Below are 22,043 nucleotides of genomic sequence, written 5' to 3' on the forward strand. Positions count from 1 at the left end.
AAGTCACACTTTCACTCCGAGTGGCTTGACACTGGCGGTAGGAATGGCGGCTAAGATTACTAGAGGAAGGAACCCAAAGACCATGAAACTTTACTTCTAACGGCCCCGCAGAGGAATTTGTCTCTAGCGAAACGCAGAAACGCCATCCCACAACGGATTACAGGGAGAAGAAGTGCTATAACGTGAGGCTAACGCGGTAAACGACCGGGCTGAGGAAGTGGAGGCACTTTGCGACTTGCTAGTTAGCTTAACGTTGGTGCCACTGACTTTGATTCAAGGTAGCTGTTAGCTCGCAGTACCACTAGCCAGCTGTTGGCTACTTGGCTTGACTGGCCCAACAAGTTAACTAAGTGATTAACTGCATGAAGGCACTCCTGGTTTGGATCTTTGAATGGTGATCAGCTCTCTTTGATAGCGGACAGTGTTAGGGGTTTTTACCGAGAGTGGGATCGGGCGACAACAAGTCGACACGGCGCGTTGTGAACATTATTACAGCTAACCCTCAACGTTAGCTAGTACAGCAACGTTAGCTAAGTTGGGATCCTGAAGTCTCGCCCATTTTTTGGATCCTGCCCCAGCCATTGGCTAAGGGGCTAATCAACAGCCAAGTAGTCTGCTTTTCAGGTCCGATTGGCACTACGATGGAAAGTCTAACGTTGACCGATAACGAGCAGAAATATTACTCGGATTTGTTCGTTTACTGCGACACGGACAACACCAAAAAAGTGGCTTCCAATGGGAGAGTTCTTGACCTTTTCCGGGCGGCCCAGCTACCCAGCGAAGTTGTCCTGCAGGTAAGCTAGCGTTAGCGGGTGCCAAGCTTTTTAAAGTGTTATCACCAGACCCGTGAGGCTGGCCCCGAAACAAAGCCCTGTCATTCTACATTTTACTGACTTGCCTGGCTGTCAGAGCTGACCTGTCATCCAGTGAAGCTATAGTTGGCTAGCCTGGGTGGTTAGCAACGCTGCGCAGCAAGAGAGACACACCTTCTTCTGGCTAATGTTAGCCGTAGCCAGAGAGAGTGGGCAGACAAGTAACATTAGCTGTGGAATTTGGCACAAATGACCATCTGAAACATAAAGCACATGCTTGTATGTCTGCCCCCGTGAGGGTCTTTTCGTGGGCATGTGTCATAACGCTGGAGCAGATCATGTCCTCAGCAGCCCTTTGCCTCACATTGCTGCCCACTGTTTCCTGTCTCCCCACTCCATTAAAAATCTGTCATTTTGTTCGCCTCTGGGTTGAGCTGACACGGTGGAAAAGGCAGACACAATGTCACAGAGTCCACACGTCAACGTGATTTATAAAAGTTGTCACCCTAACCCAGACTGTCTGGGCAATACACGACTTGGGGGGGCGGGGGGTTTGTATCATCCAGTACCACAGTCCAGCCTTCACACAGAGCTCGTACATGTGTATTAACACTTGCCTCTTGTGGGATTATAGAATTCATGTGATGGTCACACCGTCCAGACTCTCTCCCTCTGCTCTGCCTGTTAACTATGACTTATGACGAGCAGCCAGTAAAATCTGCTCGCAAGCCCGTGTTGGTGACTCCAGATCTCCGAGCAGGCCAAGTGTTTGCAGTTTTGTCTGAGTCAGAATCTTTTTTTTTTTTCTTTCTTTCAAGGTCAACAAGAGGAGCTGAAGAATTAGGCAGTGTGGCAATCTTGGAAAAATGTACACACACTGTGGCGGGCTTGTGAGACACATCCACGGCTACAGTGTCCTGTTGTAACAGGCTGCTTTGTGTCCACACATACTCAGAATAAGTCCTTTGTCAGCGAGAAAGGGACCAGTCAGCTGTGGCGGCTCTCGGCACCAAAAAGGACTCACACTTGAGGAGTCGGCCTGATGTTGTGGGTGTTAATCGGCCACGGAAAATCGCTGTATCGGTGCGGTGTGCGTGTGTTTCTGTGGCCATTTTGAACATCTTGTAGCCTCTGTTTTGCTGCCTGATGTACCGTGTTGGACAAAGCCTGCTCAGCGTGACGTCAAGTGCAACAAAATATGTGATAATCAGGCTCAGTAATGGCGAGACCTACTGAACATCTGCCAATGAATGAAAAGAATAAATACGACTGTCGCTTGGGCTGTTTTTTGTGAAGTACAGGAGGTAAACTGCAGGGCTCCAGATCAGCTTTTTACATTGGCTGCACTGGTGCGCCTAACTTTTTAATTTACGTGCCTCCAGTAATGCATTTTTCGTTTCGTTTCTTAACACAGCTATGTCAATGATTGTAAACAGGAATACAGTTGCAAACACGTCTATTTTTATTTTTCAACAGTTTGCAATGATCTCACATTTCAGGCGAACCGTTCCAACCAGTGACAGTGTTTAGTCGCACCTGACAGATTTTTGTAAATGCACACTGGTGCCCTGAACTCCATCATTAAATATCAGTAGAACTTAAGTAGAATATAGCAAGTGTGTATATCAGTTCTAAAATGTTAGTTATATTTTCTTCTGCCAGTTATAAATTGTCAGATGAAAGCTTCTCTTCTCTTCTCTTCTCTTCTCTTCTCTTCTCTTCTCTTCTCTTCTCTTCTCTTCAGCGTTTCACATGAGTACAATGTTGTTAACTGTTCCTCCTTGTCCTTTGTGTGTGTGTGGTGGGGGTTTAGATCACAGAGCTGTGTGGAGCCACTCGGCTGGGTCACTTCGGGCGGAGCCAGTTCTACATCGCTCTGAAACTCATCGCCATCGCCCAGTCCGGTCTGCCCCTGAGGGTGGAGAGCCTCAACTCGGGTGAGTCCACCTTTCTGAACCCCCATCCCACACCAGTCAGCTTCTCAGACACTGGACTTCTCTCTTCTCCAGGCTGACCAAAATCTTTTTTCTATTTTGGAAGCCATAGTAAATTTAAAAGAGGTCACGTGACGGGACGCAAGGGTCAGGATAGAAAAGGAGAAGGCAGTCTGCGAAATGCTTTTATTCTCTGTGTCAGATGTAGGGATCCAGCAGTGAAACGATTTCACTATTAACCAATGATTAAAATGTTGCTGTAAAGGCTCAGCTCCGCCGAGTGCTTGTTTTCTACTCTCAGAAAAACTGCGATGTAAACTAAAAGACACAAAGCATGAAAAGGAGCATTTAAATGTTTCCTAAATTCATGCTCACCAAAACGGCATGTAATCTCCTGAAGGGCATAGCACCCACAAAAGAGTTGTTACCCATTTAACTAGTTAATTTCTACAAAAATTGCAATTTGACTTGACGTTTAGTTCTAAAATAACTAAAAACGCTCATACATCCATACTTTTGTGAGATAAATTGATTAATTATTATTGTCAAATTTGGTGTTTTTTCTCAGACTATAAACTTGCCATCAAAATGTAGGATAGTTGCATCCCTTGTTAGATGATTAAAACATGCATATTAAAATAAATAAATCACAGTTTTTCCTGTTGTACGAAGAGAGGGGCAGCCATAAATTGAAGTTGGTGGTTTGATTCCAACGTCCTTCTGTCTACATGTCAAAGTGTCCCTGAGCAGGATGTAGTTTCTCACTCTGTGCTCGTATGGCAAATACAGTTTATACAAAAAAATATGATATATGGTGACGCTATCAGAAATGATTAGATTCATGTTATGCCTGCCGTTCGGCACGGTCGGTGGCAGCAGCTCATTATTTGTGGAATCAGGTGGCTGACAGTAAGTGCTGTTTCTCCTCGCTTTCTATTTATCTTGACTAAATAGAGTCTGTAGTCGCAGCACTCGAGGGTTTAACTGCAAAACTGCATTTTTCTGTTTGTCTTTGGCGTGACTCCTCTCAAAGCGACATGATATCACATCCACCCGCTGCGTGAAATATTGCAACATGAAGTTGCTGTAATGATTTCATAATTTGATTTTAAAACGTATAAGGAAGCACAGAGGGGCCGCTTCCTCATAGCACTAAGACATCGTGTTTCAACGGGACGCTTGTATTAAATTTGGGGTTTTTGTAACTTGTACTCTTAAAGGAGCACTGTGTAGTTTTGGAGAAGAAATTCAAACTCATAATTGTAATATTTACAATACCAATGAGGCAATATTACAAACTAAGAAATGTTTATTTTTTTCCATAACTGAATAAACAAGCTGTTCTCATGAAAACAATGTTTATTGTCATGTGTATTTATTTTTAGGCATAAAAGAATCAGTCTGTTTAAAATTGCTTCCCCAAAACTACATAGTGCACCTTCAAAGGTAAATCCCAGAAGTTACCTGATGCGGCGAGTTAAAATGTTTGTCTACTTTGTGCTATCAGACAGTCACCTCGGTCATGCTGAGATATTGCAAAGAAAGGTATTTACTTAAACCAGCAGGAGATAAAGCTTCCCAAGGTGAATAGTGAGTTCAGAAAACATTTGACACGTAGGATATAAGTAGATTGTTGATTTGGTTGCTTTAGGTGCTTTCTATACGACTGTCAACAACACATATTGGTCCTGCGTTTTCTGTAACATGCATTCAGTTCTATTTGGAAACCACATATTGGCTTTTTTTTAATTTAGCTCCTGAGGTCTGTTGTTCACTTCGAAGAGAAGGATTTGAGTTAAGTTGAACACTTCAGTTGATTATTGCGAATTACTATTATTATTATTAATGTCTTGAAACGGCTGTCTAGCTCTCAAAGTCCTGCATAGTTTTCCAGATTACTTTGAATTACCACAAAGAGGGTGGAGCCTGCCTCTTTTCAGTCATTCCAAAATCCTAAACCTGTCATCATGGCTGACGGCCCGGCTTATCCATGGCATTCCCCCTCAAACAAGTTAAACCGGACGTGTGGAAATATATTCAATACGTCCAGTTTGCACACCTATCTCCGGTGGCACAATATTCTTTCTTTACAAAACACAAGGTCAAGTGATACAAGTATGTTTTAGTGCCATGTTAATCATATTTCATAATAATGGCGCAAATATTGCCAATTGCTATTATGTAGTTCAAGATAATAGTGATATGAGCGGAATGTAACAACCTTAAATCCCTTTTTTTTGGTGTTTTCCAAAACAGAAACATATTTGACCTGCCAGTATTTGTGGAAAAGACGAGCAGCAAATCCTCATATTTGAGATGCTGGAACAAGAAACTATTTTGCATTTTTGCTGAAAAAAAGGAAAGAAAGGATTTTCCATTATTGAAGTAGTTTGCAATCAGGTCAGTTTTTACATCAATATCAATGTCAGCATAAACAAAGCCGTATACACTGCAGTGGGTTCAGTATCTGCCAGCTTACACCTCGGCTCGCTTATGGCTAATTATGACAATCCAATAAAACATGCACCTCGTTTGTTTCTGTGCCAGCTCAGCTAGCGTTAAATCAAGAGATGAGCATGGCACTTCCAGGGAACATCTTATGGTGATGCACCTTGTGTGCGTTTTAAACGCTTTACAGATCAGATTTCTTTGTCATATTGCTGTTTTGATCATTTCTGTCTTATTTTGATTTTTATCTTTTCTTCGAAGCATTGGCTTAAATAAGTGCGACACAAACAAGACTTCTGAAACAGTAAAATTGTCTGGTTTTTTTTCAGAAGACCTATGGCGGAGGAAGATTATCTATTTTTGCCATTTTGTTCAGACTATTAACTTCATACAAACCCACTGTATAGGAGACAAACAGGCCATTTACTGCAGCCACAGAATATTCAACAGACCAGCAGTCAGAGCGTGTTTTATTTTGAGGAAGCAGCCTGACTCTCGTTGAAAGGGATACTGTCAAACTGTTGTTCTCATTGTACAGCTGTCACTCTCTCTCTCTCTGTAAACAACTATAAACCACAGCTCATTGCAGCAAGTTCGTGCTCCTTATCGAGGCATTCTGGGAAATGTAGGCAGTGAGTAATGGAAATGGAGGCAAGTGTGGCATAGTGAAGGAAAGTGGCTACACCAGAAAAACTCAACTGACAAGTTTAGTCAATGGGCACCGATTTTGGTCATCAAAGCAGCTGAAAATCAATATGAAACAAATCTGTCCTCTAATCCCGTGACTGGTTTGCTGTCTCACCAGTCAAGGACCTGCCGCTGCCCAGGTTCGTGGTGGGGAAGAACGAGGCGGAGGCGAGGCACGCAGCGTTGTACCAGGACACAGACAGTCAGGGGTTGTACCCCGCCTCAGCCACTGCAGTAATACCCCGACCACCAGGCAGGGGTCACCAGAACAAGAAAGGTCCTCCATCATCCACTTCACTTCCTGTCCACGAGGTCATCCAGCCCCTGGCACCCAGCATAGAGCCTCAGGTGAGTAAAGTTAGACACTTTTTTTTGTGTGTTTTATATCATCTGCACTGGCAATACGTTAAAGTATTGGGTTTGGCTTGGGGTTTAAAGGGAAAAGATGCTTACTTTTATCACAATTACTTAATTAATAACTGAATTAAAAGTGGATTTTTATGATATCAATCTTCTTATCATGGTACATTCATTTAATTTCCTTCTCCAGCTAAACCCAGTAGTTACTCGAAATATGCCACTTGAATACTGATGTTTTTCTCGTGCATGTTTGAATACTTGTAGCTTAAATTGCTCTCATGTTTCCTGCTGCTGACTTTCATTCAGCAGTGTGTTGCCTGTCAGTAATGTAGACCTGTTCCTCAACTCATATCTGTTTGCATCTGTTGTGAAATGTTCATTCACTGGTTGCTTGAACATGCCATATCTGTGATGAACAGATAAAAGGCTTTGAAGTGATATGTGTTGGCCTGCACTTGGCTCGGATGTGGCACATTGAAGGCGGAAATCTTTAGTTTTAAGATAGGATCTGAGCGTTAATACCCATAACCTGTGAAACCATAATGAGACTTCTGCACACTTCTGCTTCTTCGTTGTCACATTAAGATTTGAAAAGATTGCATGCCAGGAGACTGTCATTAGATCTTCAGTTGTTTATTGAATACATATTTCATGTGTTTGATTGTATTTACACGTGTTTCCAGCCCGAGCCGACGTCCCCGGTGGTCTCCCCTCACCAGTCTCCCCCCACCTCCCCTCCCTCGTGGAGGAAACACAAGCGGCAGCACAGCGGAGGAAACGCAGAAAGACAGCCGGTGGTGGCTGCAACCGGAGTTGTGTGGACGCAGTTCAGAGAACCACAATCAGGTATGATTTAGTTGACCAGGTAGCATGAAAGGGTGCCAGCATATGATATGGCATAGTGTTTCCTGGTTTGAAAGGCTGCATTGCAGTGAAGTGATGTAATTTTCTGAGCTTACCAGACTGTTCTACTTGTTCTCATACTCAATGTGTTGATAGTTTATGAAAGTATCAGCTGTCACCTCAGGGCTCCAGACTAACTTTTCCATTAGAGAAATCAGCGCTCCTGTGGACGAGAGACAGAGAGTTTGTACGATGTCAAACTAAGATCAGTATTACTCTACAATTATGATTTATCAGTTCGGTGTAAGAACTGAAGACTGGATGCTCTGACTCATATGAGCAGATGCAACGTGAGTTTTATGTGCATTGGTAGCTCCAGCTTGTATAGGCTACCTCTCCTGTGTGAGCTGCTGTGTAGTCACTACGCTGCATTTTTCTGAACTATGATAATCTGGTCTTGTTTCACCTCTCGTACCCATCGACGCACCGACTCACTCCCTCTTCCTCTCATTCGGAGAGAGAGAGGGGTGGATTCAGTTCTCATTACAATGAATGTATATACAGTAAGGAAGTGGATCAGATGGTTAATTCTGACATGTTTTGATTTCTTATTCGATTTTGTATTATTAATATTAGTGCTGTGGTGGCCACGGTAAAACGCTGCTCCTGGTGTTTCACATGATATGCAGTGAGCTCCTGTTGATAACATTTAAAGACGGACGTATGAAAATGGTTGCAAAATTTGAGGAGATTTTAAAATATTGTATCTATGCAGTGTATTGCAATATATTTAAAGATGTATTAGTTTAAGGCCATATTGCGCAGCCAAACATGTATCTTGGGTTGAAGCGGAGCTGCGGCAATCAATTGACAGTCAGTCTGTTTGAATTGTTTCTTTAAAGACAACAAAAGCCCAAATTCTTCCAATGTCTCATATCTCTTGCTTTTCCCTCTGTTGGTTAGTTTTATATGAGACCATCAGGATGTTTCACTATGACCTTTGTTGAGAAAACAACCACTAGATTAAATGATTCTGAAAGTACTGGTTTGCAGTAATTCCTTTTGTACTATTAAAGGAAAACACGCCTTGATTGTAGCAATGAAGAGGCAGAGTTTCACTTGTTGCGGGCCAGTGATGATAACAACAATAACAACAACAGTAATGAATGAAAATGTGACAGACTAGGCAGAAAAGTTGATACTAGTTGTGAGTTTGGTCAGACGGAGTCAGCACGGAGCAGATTGTAGTTGGTTGTGTTTGCGTTACTTCCTGGTGTTTGCAGCTTCTTCATAAACGATGTTTGCTGAGAACGGCAGTTACGGCTGTTAGTCATTATGGGAACAGGGAGGATGTCACTTGATCTGTGCTGCGCTTTCATCAGCACAAAATAACGATGTAAATGTTTAGAAAAAACAAGAATCCTTTGTAGAGCTGCAAAGGTGCATTATTCAGTCGATGGAGAGAAAATTAATCAGTAGCTGTTTTGATATCTGTTATCGTTATTTTTCAAGCAAAATACTGATTCCAGCTCTCAAACATCAGAGTTTAAGAATAAACTGAACATCTTTGGGTTTTAGGCTGATGGTTTCCTAAACAGTCTATAGAAATAAGTCACTTTTGGCTCTGTTTAACTGCCATTCTTCACTTTTTGGGGACCTATTATCAACAAAATGATACGTTGATTTGTAACCGTTAGTCGCCACTCTAATCCTTATAACACTTAACAGTTTATTTAATTGTAAATAATTGTCGTCACTGTACGTTCACTCTCCTCCTCCCTCCAGGTCCAGTGCCCGTTGAGGGAATGTGGTCGTCCCACTCGCCTCCTCCTCCAAGTCAGGAAAGTTGGGTCAGTTTCACGGCAGACACCCCGCCATCCAGCGCGCTCCCAGCAATGCATCCCTCATCAGTCCAGGTAGGGCAGCTTCTGTCAACGTCTGCGTATTAGAGCTCCTCAGACCTGCTGATTGACCCTCTGATAAATTACAATTATATTTTGTGCATCTCACCTGCTGGTGCATCAACGTGGCTTTGAATTCTTACGTAGGAAAGCAAATCCACTCTGACATCAGTTAATCATTATCATCACATGGTGGACCTCTTTAAAGGGATAGTTCGGGTTTTTTGAAGTGGATCATATAAAGTACCTATCTATAGTTGATCTGTTCCCTACCGTAATCACCGATCAGCGCAGCCTCAGTTTGGAGAAGTAGAGAGCCGCTCCAGCCCAGAGGCTCAGCTTTGTACTGCAGTGAACGGGGTCCAGCAAAAAAGCGAAATTAACCACCTAAAACAAGGCTCACGTAAAAAAATCTATATCAGGTCAAGTGTACGTTGTATAGGTAAAATTCACACCGCTTTACATCGCCGTCAGACCACGCTTTCTTTTGGCACTACATTTTCTCAACCACAGAACCTTCGTATCCCTAATGCACTAGCGTAACTGGGCAACAGCTGATCTGCGAGCGGCGGAATACAGCGCGAGGCCCAGTTGCTGGACGAGAGGTTTACTTTAGATAAAAACGAAACTGAACTCTCCGTATCCTTCAGTATTAGCGCTCATGCGTAGGGATACGGGGGTTCTGCGGTTGAGAAAATGTAGTGCCAAAAGAAAGCGTGGTCTGACAGCGATGTAAAGTGGTGTGAATTTAACCTATACAACGTACACTTGAACTGATGTAAAAAGTTTTTAGGTGAGCCTTGTTTTAGGTGGTTAATTTTGCTTTTTTGCTGGACCATGTTCACTGCAGTACAAAGCTGAGCATCTGGGCTGGAGCGGCTATCTACTTCTCCCAACTGAGGCTGCATTGATCGGTCATTACGGTAGGGAACAGATCGACCATAGATATGTACTTTATATGACCCCACTTCAAAAAACCCGAACTATCCCTTTAATCAGACGAAAATGCTGCATCACACATTGCAAGCATAATACGTGACATATCTTCCTAGCTACAATCGTGCGTAAAACAGGAGTCAGCAATTATATCAGTGCTTTATTATCTTCCAGCAGAGCAAGATACTTAAGCAATACATACTTAAATATACTTAAGCAACTTGAATGAGTTCACGCAGGAAAAGCTAAATAAAACATGATAAGGCCTCTGTATCCTGTGCCTTGTTTCAGGCCAACATCATGCTAATGTTGAGTAACAACAGCAGTAATTGTAATTCTGAGCTAAACAACATTATAATATGCTTCTGTCTGTCCCACTTTAAAATTATTAATGATGATAATGATAGTAAATTATCACATATCTAAACAAAGCTAGAGTGCTTAAAAGTAAAAACTGAATAATTTCAAAATTATGACAAATGCCACCAGTTAAGAAAAAGCCATTAGATAAGAATGTAGTTTTAAGAAGAGATTTAGAAGAGTTTGCCTGCATGCCACTAGGCCGGATTCCCAGAATATTGTGATTTATTTTTCTATTTAGTTTAAATGATTCCTCAAATGAATTTATGAGTTAAGGTATTTACAGTTATTGTCCAAAATTACATCAGTTCACTGAAACAATGCACTTCACAGGGAATTTGATAATTATAAATGAATCTAAGCATCTTTTTCTGCATTTTAATATTTTAAAAAAGTATCCATATCGGCTCTTATCGACCGATAAGCCATCACCAGTATATCTGTAATAGGCCAATATCAGCCAACTGTTATATTGGTTGGGCTCTAATGTTTTGATGAAATTATGTCTGTCCCTCTAATCCAAATTTTCAGAAAAATTTAAACATCTTGGTATAATGAAAGTATTTTTTCATGAATTAGAATTTCTTACAGTTTCAAAGTCCAAGACACCTACAGCACATGTAGCCACTGAAGAAACCACACTTGGATAAACATACTTTGTATTCGCACCTGCTCTACTTGATTATGTACGAGATTGTGTGTGTTCCTTTTAACCGGTGCTGCTCTCTTATCATTTTCTGTGAATGTCCCACGTGGTTTCCCGCAGGAAAGCACAACGATACGAACAGTGGCCTCAGCAGCAACGACCAATGAGATCCAGCGACAGTCCAGCGGTTACGATGATCCGTGGAAGATCACGGACGAGCAGAGACAGTATTATATTAACCAGTTCAAAACCATCCAGCCAGACCTCACGGGCTTCATACCCGGTAGGAAAATCCAGACACACAAACACTCGCCACACAAGACTTGTTAGAAAGTGGATTCTTTAATCATCTGTGTGTTTGTGTGTTTAAGGTTCAGCAGCAAAAGAGTTCTTCACCAAATCAAAACTACCGATTTTAGAGCTGTCACATATTTGGTGAGTCATCACCATAATCGTCTCTGCTGTTTATTTCGTGAAGCATGTAGATGTTTGAATAAGGGTCGTTTTCACCATCATTTGAAAAGTTAACCACTTCTTCTATGCGATGGGTTAGGGCGGGATAAAACTGTCATGGATGAGAAGTCAAAGTGATTTAAATGATATTGTCTACGTGAAGTCACACATGTTTCAGTTTGTGGTAGCAACTGGAGAAAATCAGTTTTTCTGGTAAATAAGAAGCGGTAGAAAGAAAAGTTTTGTCTTCTTTTATATAAATTAAAATGTCTCAGCGTCTAAACCCCAATCTAACAACCTGCCATTGTTTTTTAAGGGGAATAACATTTTCCTGGATCGTTGCTCAGTTAATTACTGCATATAAAAACCAGCTGTCAGCTGTTACGAGCCTTACAGGCACATTTGCGTAGGAGCAGGCCTTAATTTTGGTTGTCACAACTTGCTCTGAGTCGGGATTCAGCTCTAAATGTTGTGTTCAGCTCTTGAACTGGGCCTGTGTGTTCATACGGGCAACTGAAGCAACATCTGAAATAGCAAGAGCAGACTAATCTACCTGAGTGATCTGGGGAAGATAGAGTCAGATTGAAAGGCAGCACATCCATTTAGACAAACATCCCTGCTATCACTGTGACACAGTCTGTCAGGCTGGCAGACTCACCGATGTCTACTGTGTGTTTAAAGGGAGCTGTCAGACTTCGATAAAGACGGGGCTCTGACTCTGGATGAGTTCTGTGCTGCCTTTCACCTGGTCGTGGCCAGGAAGAACGGCTATGACCTCCCCGAGAAGCTACCTGAGAGCCTGATGCCAAAGCTGATTGACCTGGATGACTCAGCAGGTACGTGCTGTCAGTTCTTGGTGCCCTTTCTCTTAATTTCCCGACTTCAGGCCCCCCAAAACCTGTAAGGTGACTGCACTGCAGTGTGCAAAACCTGAATCGCAGTTGCTGATGGATATACTGTTTGTTTTAATTGCCCTTTTGATAAATAATAAAACATTTAAAAAATATATATATTATTAAGATTGTACTTTTAAGAGAAAAACATTAATATTTGTTTCTTTTGGAGGTTTCAAGTTCCATGTAAATATGTAAATATTTTTAGCCATTCATTATCCAACAACGTTTTCCCTACATTTGTGCAGGATTTAAGTGCTTTCCTCTGAGAAAATTTCAAATTTTCATAATTTTGGATTAATATTGGTATACATAGAATTGAGACAGCTTTAGCAAACCAAAAAGGGTGGGCTTTGGTGCTTCACCTAAGCCGTCTAGTGATAGGGTAATGACAACCCTGTATAATAATCAAGTTTATATTTATGAGGGTTTATTTTACTGATTAATAACTTTTACTACTAAACTTTAAAGATGCACACAAGATTTCCTTTGGTCAGTAAGCATAAAATCAATGACAGTAATATTTAATGCAACTTTCAAAAGACAGAAGCCTTAAAATAGCTGTGAAAATGAGATTTCTCAGACTATTCTATTTAGTTTAACATTTGGACTAGACCCCGAACTTTATATTAGTTGGCTGATATTGACGAGATGAAAACCTGTGTCTCACCTGTTCTATTCAGAAGTTCCAGAGCCGACTGCTGATGTCGGATACTCGGGCTCCCCGGTGGAGGTCACCCCCAACAAATCTCCCTCCATGCCTTCACTCAACCAGGCCTGGCCCGAGATGAACCAGAGCAGCGAGGTTCCAACATGCACACAACACACATGAATACTTAGTATATTTCCACACATACCGTGAGCTCTGTGTTTGTTTGCTTTTGCCTTGTGTGCATTTGTTTCATCATAATTAATTGATGAGGGTTAATTAGATGAAGTTGCTTTTTTCTTTATCCATCCATCATGATTTGATTGCCTCTTCATCCTCTTCATCATCAGACATAATTACTGATAATTCAGCACCCCTTCTCTCACTTCTCGGACTGTGGTGGTAGCCTGCTGTTCTGTTCGAAAGTCAGCGATGTCTGTTTTTGTCTCCGCACCTGCTGACGGTGTCGCGTCGCCACGTCGTCTGCTGCCGACGACTGGTGATGTCGCGTCACGTCAGAGGGTCAGGCTGATGATGTAAATGTGTGATGTCACTGCACTGGCTGACTGACATGTTTTTTCTCACTGTCTGTCTGTCTCCTGCAGCAGTGGGAGACGTTTAGCGAGCGCTCCTCCAGCTCACAAACTCTGACCCAATTTGACTCTAACATTGCACCAGCTGACCCTGTAAGTCAATCACTTAGTATGCATGGTTTCACCATTAATGGACAGACATTAACCCTCTCTGGATCTCTCTGCTTTCTCTCTCTCTCTCTCTGTCTATCTATATCTCTCTTCATCTATCTCTACCTCTCTCTATCTCTCTGTCTCTCTCTGTGCATGATGTTCTTTCAAAGTGCAGTCTGCTGCGTCAGCAGTGGTCAATGTGTTGTGATTTGGCTGGCTTAGCTTCTATTGGACATCACCTTTTTTTTCTACAGTGACATCCACCAATCACTAGTGCATTTGCAGATTGTGACAGATAATTTTTTTCCTTATATGGTCAATGCTGGAAGTACTTAAAAGTCGTGTGTGGTGTGCACTGTTGAACTGTCTGTCCTGAATTATTTTCTGTCCCTCTAGCAGATTTTCTTTTCCTTACAGCAGTAATTGGCTCTGCACAATTAATCAGGCATGCAGTGCAGTATCGACTACCATAATTGGCCTTTTTGCAGGAGTGTGCATCTTTTTTAGATTGGTTTTGGGCACGCTGAAATTGTGGGCAGCACAAATCACTGAGCAGAACCCTAAAAAACCCAATTTACTCAATTTGGAATGGCATAACGTTGAGCTGCACTTTAATGAAATATCACAGTCAGACATTTTACCATGAGGGTGGACATGCACAGAGTTAAAGAAATACTAGCACAAAAGGATAATGTACTTCGAGATACAATATGTAACATTTCCGCAAAAATGTCTTAAAAACAACCAGGACTTTATTTTGTATTTTCCCACAAAATCCTCCAGTGACAGCAAAGGCAGGAACATCTTGTAGACAAACAAGCATAAAGTATGATCAGCATAGTTTTACAATCAAAGTACATCAATAAAACTTTTCCAGTGGAAACAGCACAATAAAAAATCTACATAAATCATCCAACAAGTAGGCCAACGTGCGTATGAAGGTCAATGGCTGTGGGGCCGAATAAGTGTTTGTATCTGTTTGTCTTCACTGAGGGAGTCTGTAAATTCAAGGCATGCGTCAGAGAGTGAGGGAGGAAGTCAGTGAAGCGAACTACCTCAATAGCCAGTCTATTGTTTACCACAGTTTGTATTGCCCACAGGCAGTTGTAGTTATTTAATAGTGAAGACGACTCCCATGATCCCACGCCACTGCACAGCATCATAAAACTATTCCGTTGTTGTCTTTTGCTTTTATTTTGATCGAGAGACCCCCTAGTGACAGAAACAACATACTGTGCGTTTAAAGTGTCCAAAAAGGTACAAAGTAGTATAAAACGGAAATACTTTTAATTCGAAGTTTGACAAAGTTCTTGTATGAAGTTTTAGTTTTCGTTCAGTACCGTCCTCCAGAGGCCTGTGATTCATCTTATATCACAATGTCTTCATGTCTTCTTGTAAATTGATAACAGAAGAAAATCGTGAAAATAGGTCAGCACCAGTCAAAAAACTCTTGATGTGAATAAAGCAACGATAAAGTCAAGTGTTCACTTTGTTTGCATTTGATAAACAAGGCAGAGCTGTTGCATTGCAAACGGAGTCAACTGACAGATGGAGGCGAAGCCCGACAAAGTAAACTGTGAATGAAGTGTGGCGGTCTACAAACATGTCTCCTTCTATGAAACCATATAAATCCGTCTGTCTCACCTCATGTCCCCTCTGTCCTTCCCTCAGGACACGGCCATCGTCCACCCGGTGCCTATCCGGATGACGCCCAGTAAGATCCACATGCAGGAGATGGAGCTCAAGAGGACTGGCAGCGGTGAGACAACCTCTGGCTTTGTTTTTCCGCTGTTCATGGACTGTTACTTGAGCTTTAAATCACTTATGAGTTACAACCTACAATAGAAGCTGCAGCAGCACATTTTTCGAGACACAGTCCGATTTGAGTGGCTTACATACGAGTGCATGTTGAATGTTGAGTCCCTTGCTGAATTTGGTGTGTGGGAGAGGTAATTACAACCGGAGAGGCTGCCATTTGTTACGTGTAAACAGAAACATGTGATTAAACATAATCAGTCTTGATTTCATTATTCATAAACAGACAGTGGAAGTGCGCTGTGGTCTGGCTTATCATCAGTTTTTGAATCTTCTCATAAGGTTATTGTGGGATGAAAAATGAGTGCTCAACTGCGTGTAATTAACTGCAGTACAATTAAAACATCTGTCATTCCTGTTATTTGTCAAACCTTTAGACCACAACCACCCGACCAGTCCACTGCTGGCTAAACCCCCCGAACTGTCCGAAGAAGCCAAATTACCTGCCTCCATGAAGTTTGTAGCCGCCAACACCGTAGGTGAGTAAAGGATGGGCTGCCGTTTAAGAGTCCCCGCTTCAAAACGTTGTGTTTTGAACTGCACATTGTTTTGGTTTGTTGGTCACCAAGTTGATGTGATGTTTATGGGATTTTGTTGTGTCTACCATTGAAGGTGATGGTTACAGCAGCTCAGACTCCTTCACCTCAGACCAGGAGCCAATCACAAGACAAAGGTCGGTGATTTTGATGTTATTGTTGGCGTTTGTCAGACAAAACTGTGGTTATGTGTTTCATTTGTATTGCTAGAAATAAGAGATTATTTTTATGAATTGCTTATTCATCCGTTTATTTCAAATGTTGTTTTGTGAGCATGAAGGGACTACGTCAACCTGATTGTTTGTTGTTCAGGTCTCAGTCGGGTACGTCTCCAGAGGCTCTGAAGGTGGTGGCCCCCCCTCCGCCACCGCCCAGGCCCCACCCCTCTCACTCTCGCTCCTCGTCTCTCGACATGAACCGCACCTTCGCCGCCACAACTGCACCAGGACAACCTCAACCCTCTACGATAGCTTACCCGCCTGCTGTGCCACCTCGACCTCTGCCCACACAGGTGAGACAGACAAAATAAACTCTTAACAGCAGCAACAATGTGCCAGACACTGCCATGCAACGAAACATGAGGTCTAACTGCATCATCACCCCTCTCTCTCTCTAGACATCAGTACCACTCACTGGGCATCGTGCAGAGGCAGAGGGGGCTCCAGGAGGCGGAGCAGTACTCACCACCACCTCCCCCCAGCAAATTCCCCAACAACCCAATTTTGCCGACTTCAGTCAGTTTCAGGCCTTCGCTGCGTCCGAACAGCCTTCCAGCCTGCCAGAGGTCGATATACACAGTGAGCCTGGACAGGTGGGTTGTTACATGGAGTGTGTGTAGTTGTATTTCCAGGTAGTTCAATTGTAAATGATGATGAGTTTTCTTGCCTTTCTCCCCCTGAAAGCCTTTTCAGACAAGCACATTTACAGCTGTAGTTTTATTGACGATGCCATTCTGTGTTCAAAGCTTCCAAGAGTCATTGAGCAACAACATTAAGAAGTTGACTCTGAACAAAATAAAATGAGTATTGTAACTTTAGAAAACAGAAGCACTTTTTTTATCCAGTTGAAATTGTTCAGCAACTACTGAAAAGAAATCTGGCAACATCCACAGGTGATAAACATTTCTAAGTGACATCAAGCGACAGGATATCTTAGTTTATTCCATGGCGACATCAAACCTAGACTGTCGGGGCTTGACCTGTCGTGTTTTTGATCATGAGTTTTTTGTGTCTCTAGGCGGAGAAGCCGTCGGAGGGAGCCGGCCCTTTAAGAACAGTGAAGAGCGATGGCCAAGCAGACGAGAGAGTCTCAGCTACTGTGAACTCTGTGAGTCAACATCTTCTAGTTATTACGTCGAAATAAACTGAATACATGATGCTCATACTTAATTCAACACACAACTCAACAATATTAGAAACACGTTATAACCAGAATAACATTATAAGTCAGAATATAAAGATTTGGATTAATGTGACCAAGCTCAAGATAAGCCAAGGCTTAAGCTGCCAATCATTGACTAGGTTGATTTGTTTGTCTAGAAATGTCAGAAAAAGTGTTGATCCCATTTCCCCATTTTTAGACCAAACAACTAACCAACAATTTAGAGAAATTCAGTCAATAGACAATTAAAATGTATCAATTTGATCAATTATCCAAAAAGATTTCTGCTGAATTCCTGTTGATCAACTTAGCAATTAATTGACTTATGTTTCAATAAGCTCTAAACACATTTGATAATACCAAACCTTTACCTTGCAGATACAACATAAAGACACTTCCTCACGAACAATAAAAGGAGTTGAATCAATGTTTTTGTTGATTTTCTCCTGTTTTTTTCCATCAGGCGAAAGGTTCGTCCGGTCCCCTCGCCCCTCCTCCGAAACCTATACGCCGAAGGTTGAAGTCTGAAGACGAGCTCCGACCGGAGGACGAGCAACACGGTCCACAGAAATCAAACGTTATAGCTGCTGTCCTGGCCACTCAGCCCTCCATCCCCAGGTAGACAACTTGGTTGGTTAAAAGGAGAATTTAAGACTACCTTTGTATCATGCGTTACAAGACGTGTGTGTGTTTGTGTTTTCAGGTCAGTAGGAAAAGACAAAAAGGCGATTCAAGCTTCAATCAGAAGAAACAAGGAGACAAACACAGTGTTGGCACGACTTAACAGTGAACTTCAGCAACAGCTGAAGGTAGGCGGCTCGTACTCTTTAATCTTTTCCTCCTGACTTTTTCTCCCCTGGTTAAAAAAAAAAAAAAAAAAAGGGAAAAGTCACTCATAATGTTTAATTTTCCAGGACCTGCTTGAAGAGAGGATATCCCTGGAAGTCCAGCTGGAGCAGCTCCGACCTTTCTCTCACCTTTAACCAACGTGAAGAGGAAACCCTCAGCTGTATTTCACCTGAAGCGAGGCTGTGGCCCTCGCTGTGACCCTCCATCACTCCCTCCCTCCTTCCTTCCACCATCTCAGCTTTCCCTGGGGGCTCCGACCTGCCACAGGGCGCTCCGTTAAAACTGTTAAAACGCTCGTATCACACATGTATTAATCATAAACCGGAAGGACCCGAGAGTCTTAATTTGAGGAGGAGGTGACGGGAGCGAGGGGAGGTTTTACAAACTGGCACTTTTGAATTTTCTCTGAAGAGAGGTGAACGTGAGGATGACAGCGTGGTTAGGAGCGGCGGATAAGACGCTCTGAAGACAAACTGCTGGTGTCCAATAACTCTGACTGAAGAAGAAAGGCAGAGTGTGTTTGTCGTGTGTGTGTGATGGTTTGTGCATCTGTGCTCCTGTTTAGTGACTTACTTGAGGTTAGCACCAATATGTTTATTCTCTGTGTGGGTACAGACTCAGCCACACCAAACTCCTGTCAGAAAACTGGTAAATTTAAAGAAAGTTCAGTATTTTGGGATAATGCACATCTTTACTTTCTTCCTTAGAGATGAATGAGAAGATATATATTGGCCTCATGTGTTTTAAGTACAGAAATGGAGTCTGCGTTTCACTGAGCTTGGCAGAAAGACTGGAAGCAAGAGGAAACGGCTAGTGTGGCCCAAGTCTTAGCATGTCTTTAGTTAAAAACCTCACCTACCTGCACTTCAAAACTTCAGTAATTAACATGTCTTGTATTTGTTTAATCTGCACAAGAACAGAAAAGTCAACACAGTTAAGCATTTCAAAATGTTGAACTATTTTCTAATCGTCATCTCACTTATAGGCAAACCTAATTCTATACCGCTGTGAACACCGTAAAAAAATGTTTGGAAACATGACTTCAGGAATTCCTGAATGTCACCATTTTCAAAAATATCTGCTAAAAATAGGTAGCAGAGTCACGCTACAACATATAGAAGCTTAGACAACACGAGGAAGTCTACACCAGGAAATCTATGCTTGCTATTAAGGAAAGAATGTAAAATTGGCATTTTTTTGACTGGAGTTTGGTGTGGTCGGCCGCTCCTGAAAATAAACTGGGCTACTTCTGGACAGGACTTGGCGTGTGTGTGTGTGTGAGGCCTTTTAATGGCAAAAATCATCATGGTGAAGGCTTTTTTTTTTTCCCCTCATCCTGCGACATGAACTCACCTCGCTCTTCTAACTGCCCCTTGAAGTCTACGTGTGTGTGTGTGTGCGCCTGTGTGTTGTCACGATGCAGTGAATGAAAGAATGTGCTTTGTCGTCTTTCTCTATGTTACACAGTGTTTGGGGATTGATGTGACTGAATGGTTTAACTTTATGCCAAATGACTGAACTCTCTCACCTCGACTTGGGCTGTGTTTTAAAGGAAAAAAATGCGACTTCTTTTCCCTCCTCGAAGGTTTTCTTTCGGTTTGCTGCATTTATTTCCAGTCTTTAATTTTCACCTGGATGCGAAACCATTCAGTCAAAACAGACATTCACTTGAAGGGGTTCGAAGATATTCCAGCTGCTTGACTGCAGGAGGCGGCATTTATGAAGAATCGCGTTGTCGATTCCGGGAGAAGTTTTTCCTGTGATTTCCCGGTCGGCGAGCGCACAGATCCAAAACTGACGGTGCAGATGAGAGTTCTGTTTTTTCCAATCGGGCAGTCAGCACTATGCAAGTACGGGACGATACATCTTCAACTATACTTAGCTGTTTGTACTATTATAGTAGCAACTGTGTGAGCAGTATACTCTGTTTTTTTGTATCTTAGATCTTCCAAAAAAAAGACAAAAAAAACCCCCACCATCTACTGTATGTTTGTGATTCATTTTTGCCTTTTTTCTGTTTTGGTACTGGCAAGCAGTCCGCTTCCTCTCCGCGCCCCGGCTCCAGAGGGAAGTATACTCCAGATCAGTGTTTTATCAGGGCACTTTCACCCTAAAAATCTGCAAGATACGACCCTTAAGTGGTTGTAGATGAAGCTTAAACGGAGACCAGTCAACAGAATGGGAGACCTGAATGACCCAACTGCACTTTGAACTCCTTATTTTCTTTTTGTTTTTCTTTTCTTTCTTTCGTTTGTTTTTTTTGTTTTTTTATAAACTTGTCGTGTTCCTCTTTGCTTTCTTTTTAACCTGCATGTTGTTCTTGTCTTTCGCGTGTATTTAAAAAAAGAAAAAAGAAGATGCTTTAAGAAGAAAAAAAATAATGAACCACTTGAGTTTTATTTCTTCAGTACAACCTGGAAACTGTAAGGTTTTGTTTTTTTTGTGCCAGTACCCTAAACCATTCTGTCTTGTTTTGTTGGGTTAAATATCTTCTTTTTTTAAATGTAAATGTCTCGTCCCTGGAGCTTCCTGTGTGTGTGTGTGTGTGCAAAGAATCTGCCTTACTCCCCCCCCTCACCCCCCCAGACTGGCGTTCAGGTTTCCACGGTGGCTGACTGACCTCTCTTCCTTGTTGTATCAAGGCTCGCCTTCTTTTTTCTGCTGTTGAGGACGAGTGTGTGCGTGCGTGCGTGTGTGTGAGTGAGTGCGTGTGTTATATTGTTTCCAGACCTGGAACTAATACCATTTAAAACCCTATTAAAAACATTGATGTGGGATTGATTTATGTTTGCTAGCACAATAGCTCCCCCCTTTCGTCCCCCCCCCCCCCCCAACCCACGAGGCAATCCACGGCAGGCAGAAGCAATCAGTCGATAACAAAAAAAGTATTTGATGGGATTTTGAATGCTATTTGCTCCCAGATCTGTGTTGTATATTGTATATGATACACACTTTTGGACTCATATGTAAATTTGCATTAATTGCTGACTAACGGCGAAAGAATATTCTATTTAATTCCTTCTCTCTTGGCTGTGGGATCCTAGATGTTTAACTGCATGGATGTACTGTATCTCTGCAGAGTCAACTAGCAGCTGTGTGATTTTTACACAAAAATAAAAACGGCACAATATTTTAAATGCTGCTCTCTCTGCTGACTTCTTTGTCGTTCTGTAAGAATACGGTCCTGTCGAAACACACACGTCTCTGCTCAGGTCAGAATGGTTTTAATGACAAACTCAAACTTGCATTTTTGCCCGTGTAGCTGTTGATATGTAAAGGTGCACCATGTCGTATTGGACAAGAAATACAAACTCAGAATTTTAATGATTACAACATGAATGAGGTAATAATACATATAATATTTATCTGTTCCATAACTGAATAAACAAGCTCTTCTCAGAGGAAAATGAAGTTCCCAGAACACTGTTTGAAGCTACAAAGGTGGCAGGGTCCGCCATATATAAACAAAATAAAACAGTATGAAACTGTGTTATCCTTGAAGGTCAGTTTTTTATTCAGCCATGAAAACAAAGAGTTTGTTTATTTAGTTTAAGCATTAAAAAAGATTTTAATGGTTCCTCCCTAAAATTCATTTAAAGGTGTAAAGAAGTTGTGCGCAGATTGGCCTAAAAACTGAATGAAATCCAGCCTCTATCACATCTGTATCTCTCTATCAGAGCCATCCATAATTTCTTACAATGGAAACACAGAAAAAGGCTCTAGTGTGTAACCAGTGTTGATCCTAGAGTCTGTTGGGGTCTTAAATAATCAACCAAAATGTTAAACAACATTAAAACCAGGACGATTAAAATCTCATTTAATGACCTTACTATGTCTTTGTCACGCTGTAAATAA

General features: G+C 41.9%; 1 protein-coding gene across 2 annotated transcripts; it reads left to right on the forward strand.

Moving 5' to 3' along the window:
* On the forward strand, positions 1 to 21,325 carry reps1 (RALBP1 associated Eps domain containing 1). 2 transcript variants are annotated; one of them, XM_030405608.1, is made up of 19 exons: positions 2 to 794; positions 2,626 to 2,749; positions 6,000 to 6,229; positions 6,925 to 7,087; positions 8,870 to 9,000; positions 11,048 to 11,210; positions 11,299 to 11,362; positions 12,062 to 12,216; positions 12,957 to 13,078; positions 13,528 to 13,608; positions 15,280 to 15,367; positions 15,801 to 15,902; positions 16,036 to 16,096; positions 16,272 to 16,470; positions 16,576 to 16,770; positions 17,196 to 17,285; positions 17,803 to 17,957; positions 18,043 to 18,148; positions 18,254 to 21,325. In XM_030405608.1, the coding sequence occupies exons 1-19, from the start codon at positions 642 to 644 to the stop codon at positions 18,320 to 18,322; spliced, it is 2,451 nt and encodes an 816-aa protein (XP_030261468.1). In that variant the 5' UTR covers positions 2 to 641; the 3' UTR covers positions 18,323 to 21,325. The 2 variants fall into 2 exon arrangements, with proteins under 2 accessions (XP_030261470.1, XP_030261468.1); XM_030405610.1 differs by lacking the exon at positions 13,528 to 13,608 and having other exon boundaries at positions 1 to 794.
* The last annotated feature ends 718 nt before the right edge of the window (positions 21,326 to 22,043 follow it).

Source organism: Sparus aurata, chromosome 22 (genome assembly GCF_900880675.1).
Source record: "Sparus aurata chromosome 22, fSpaAur1.1, whole genome shotgun sequence".
Classification (NCBI taxonomy): domain Eukaryota; kingdom Metazoa; phylum Chordata; class Actinopteri; order Spariformes; family Sparidae; genus Sparus; species Sparus aurata.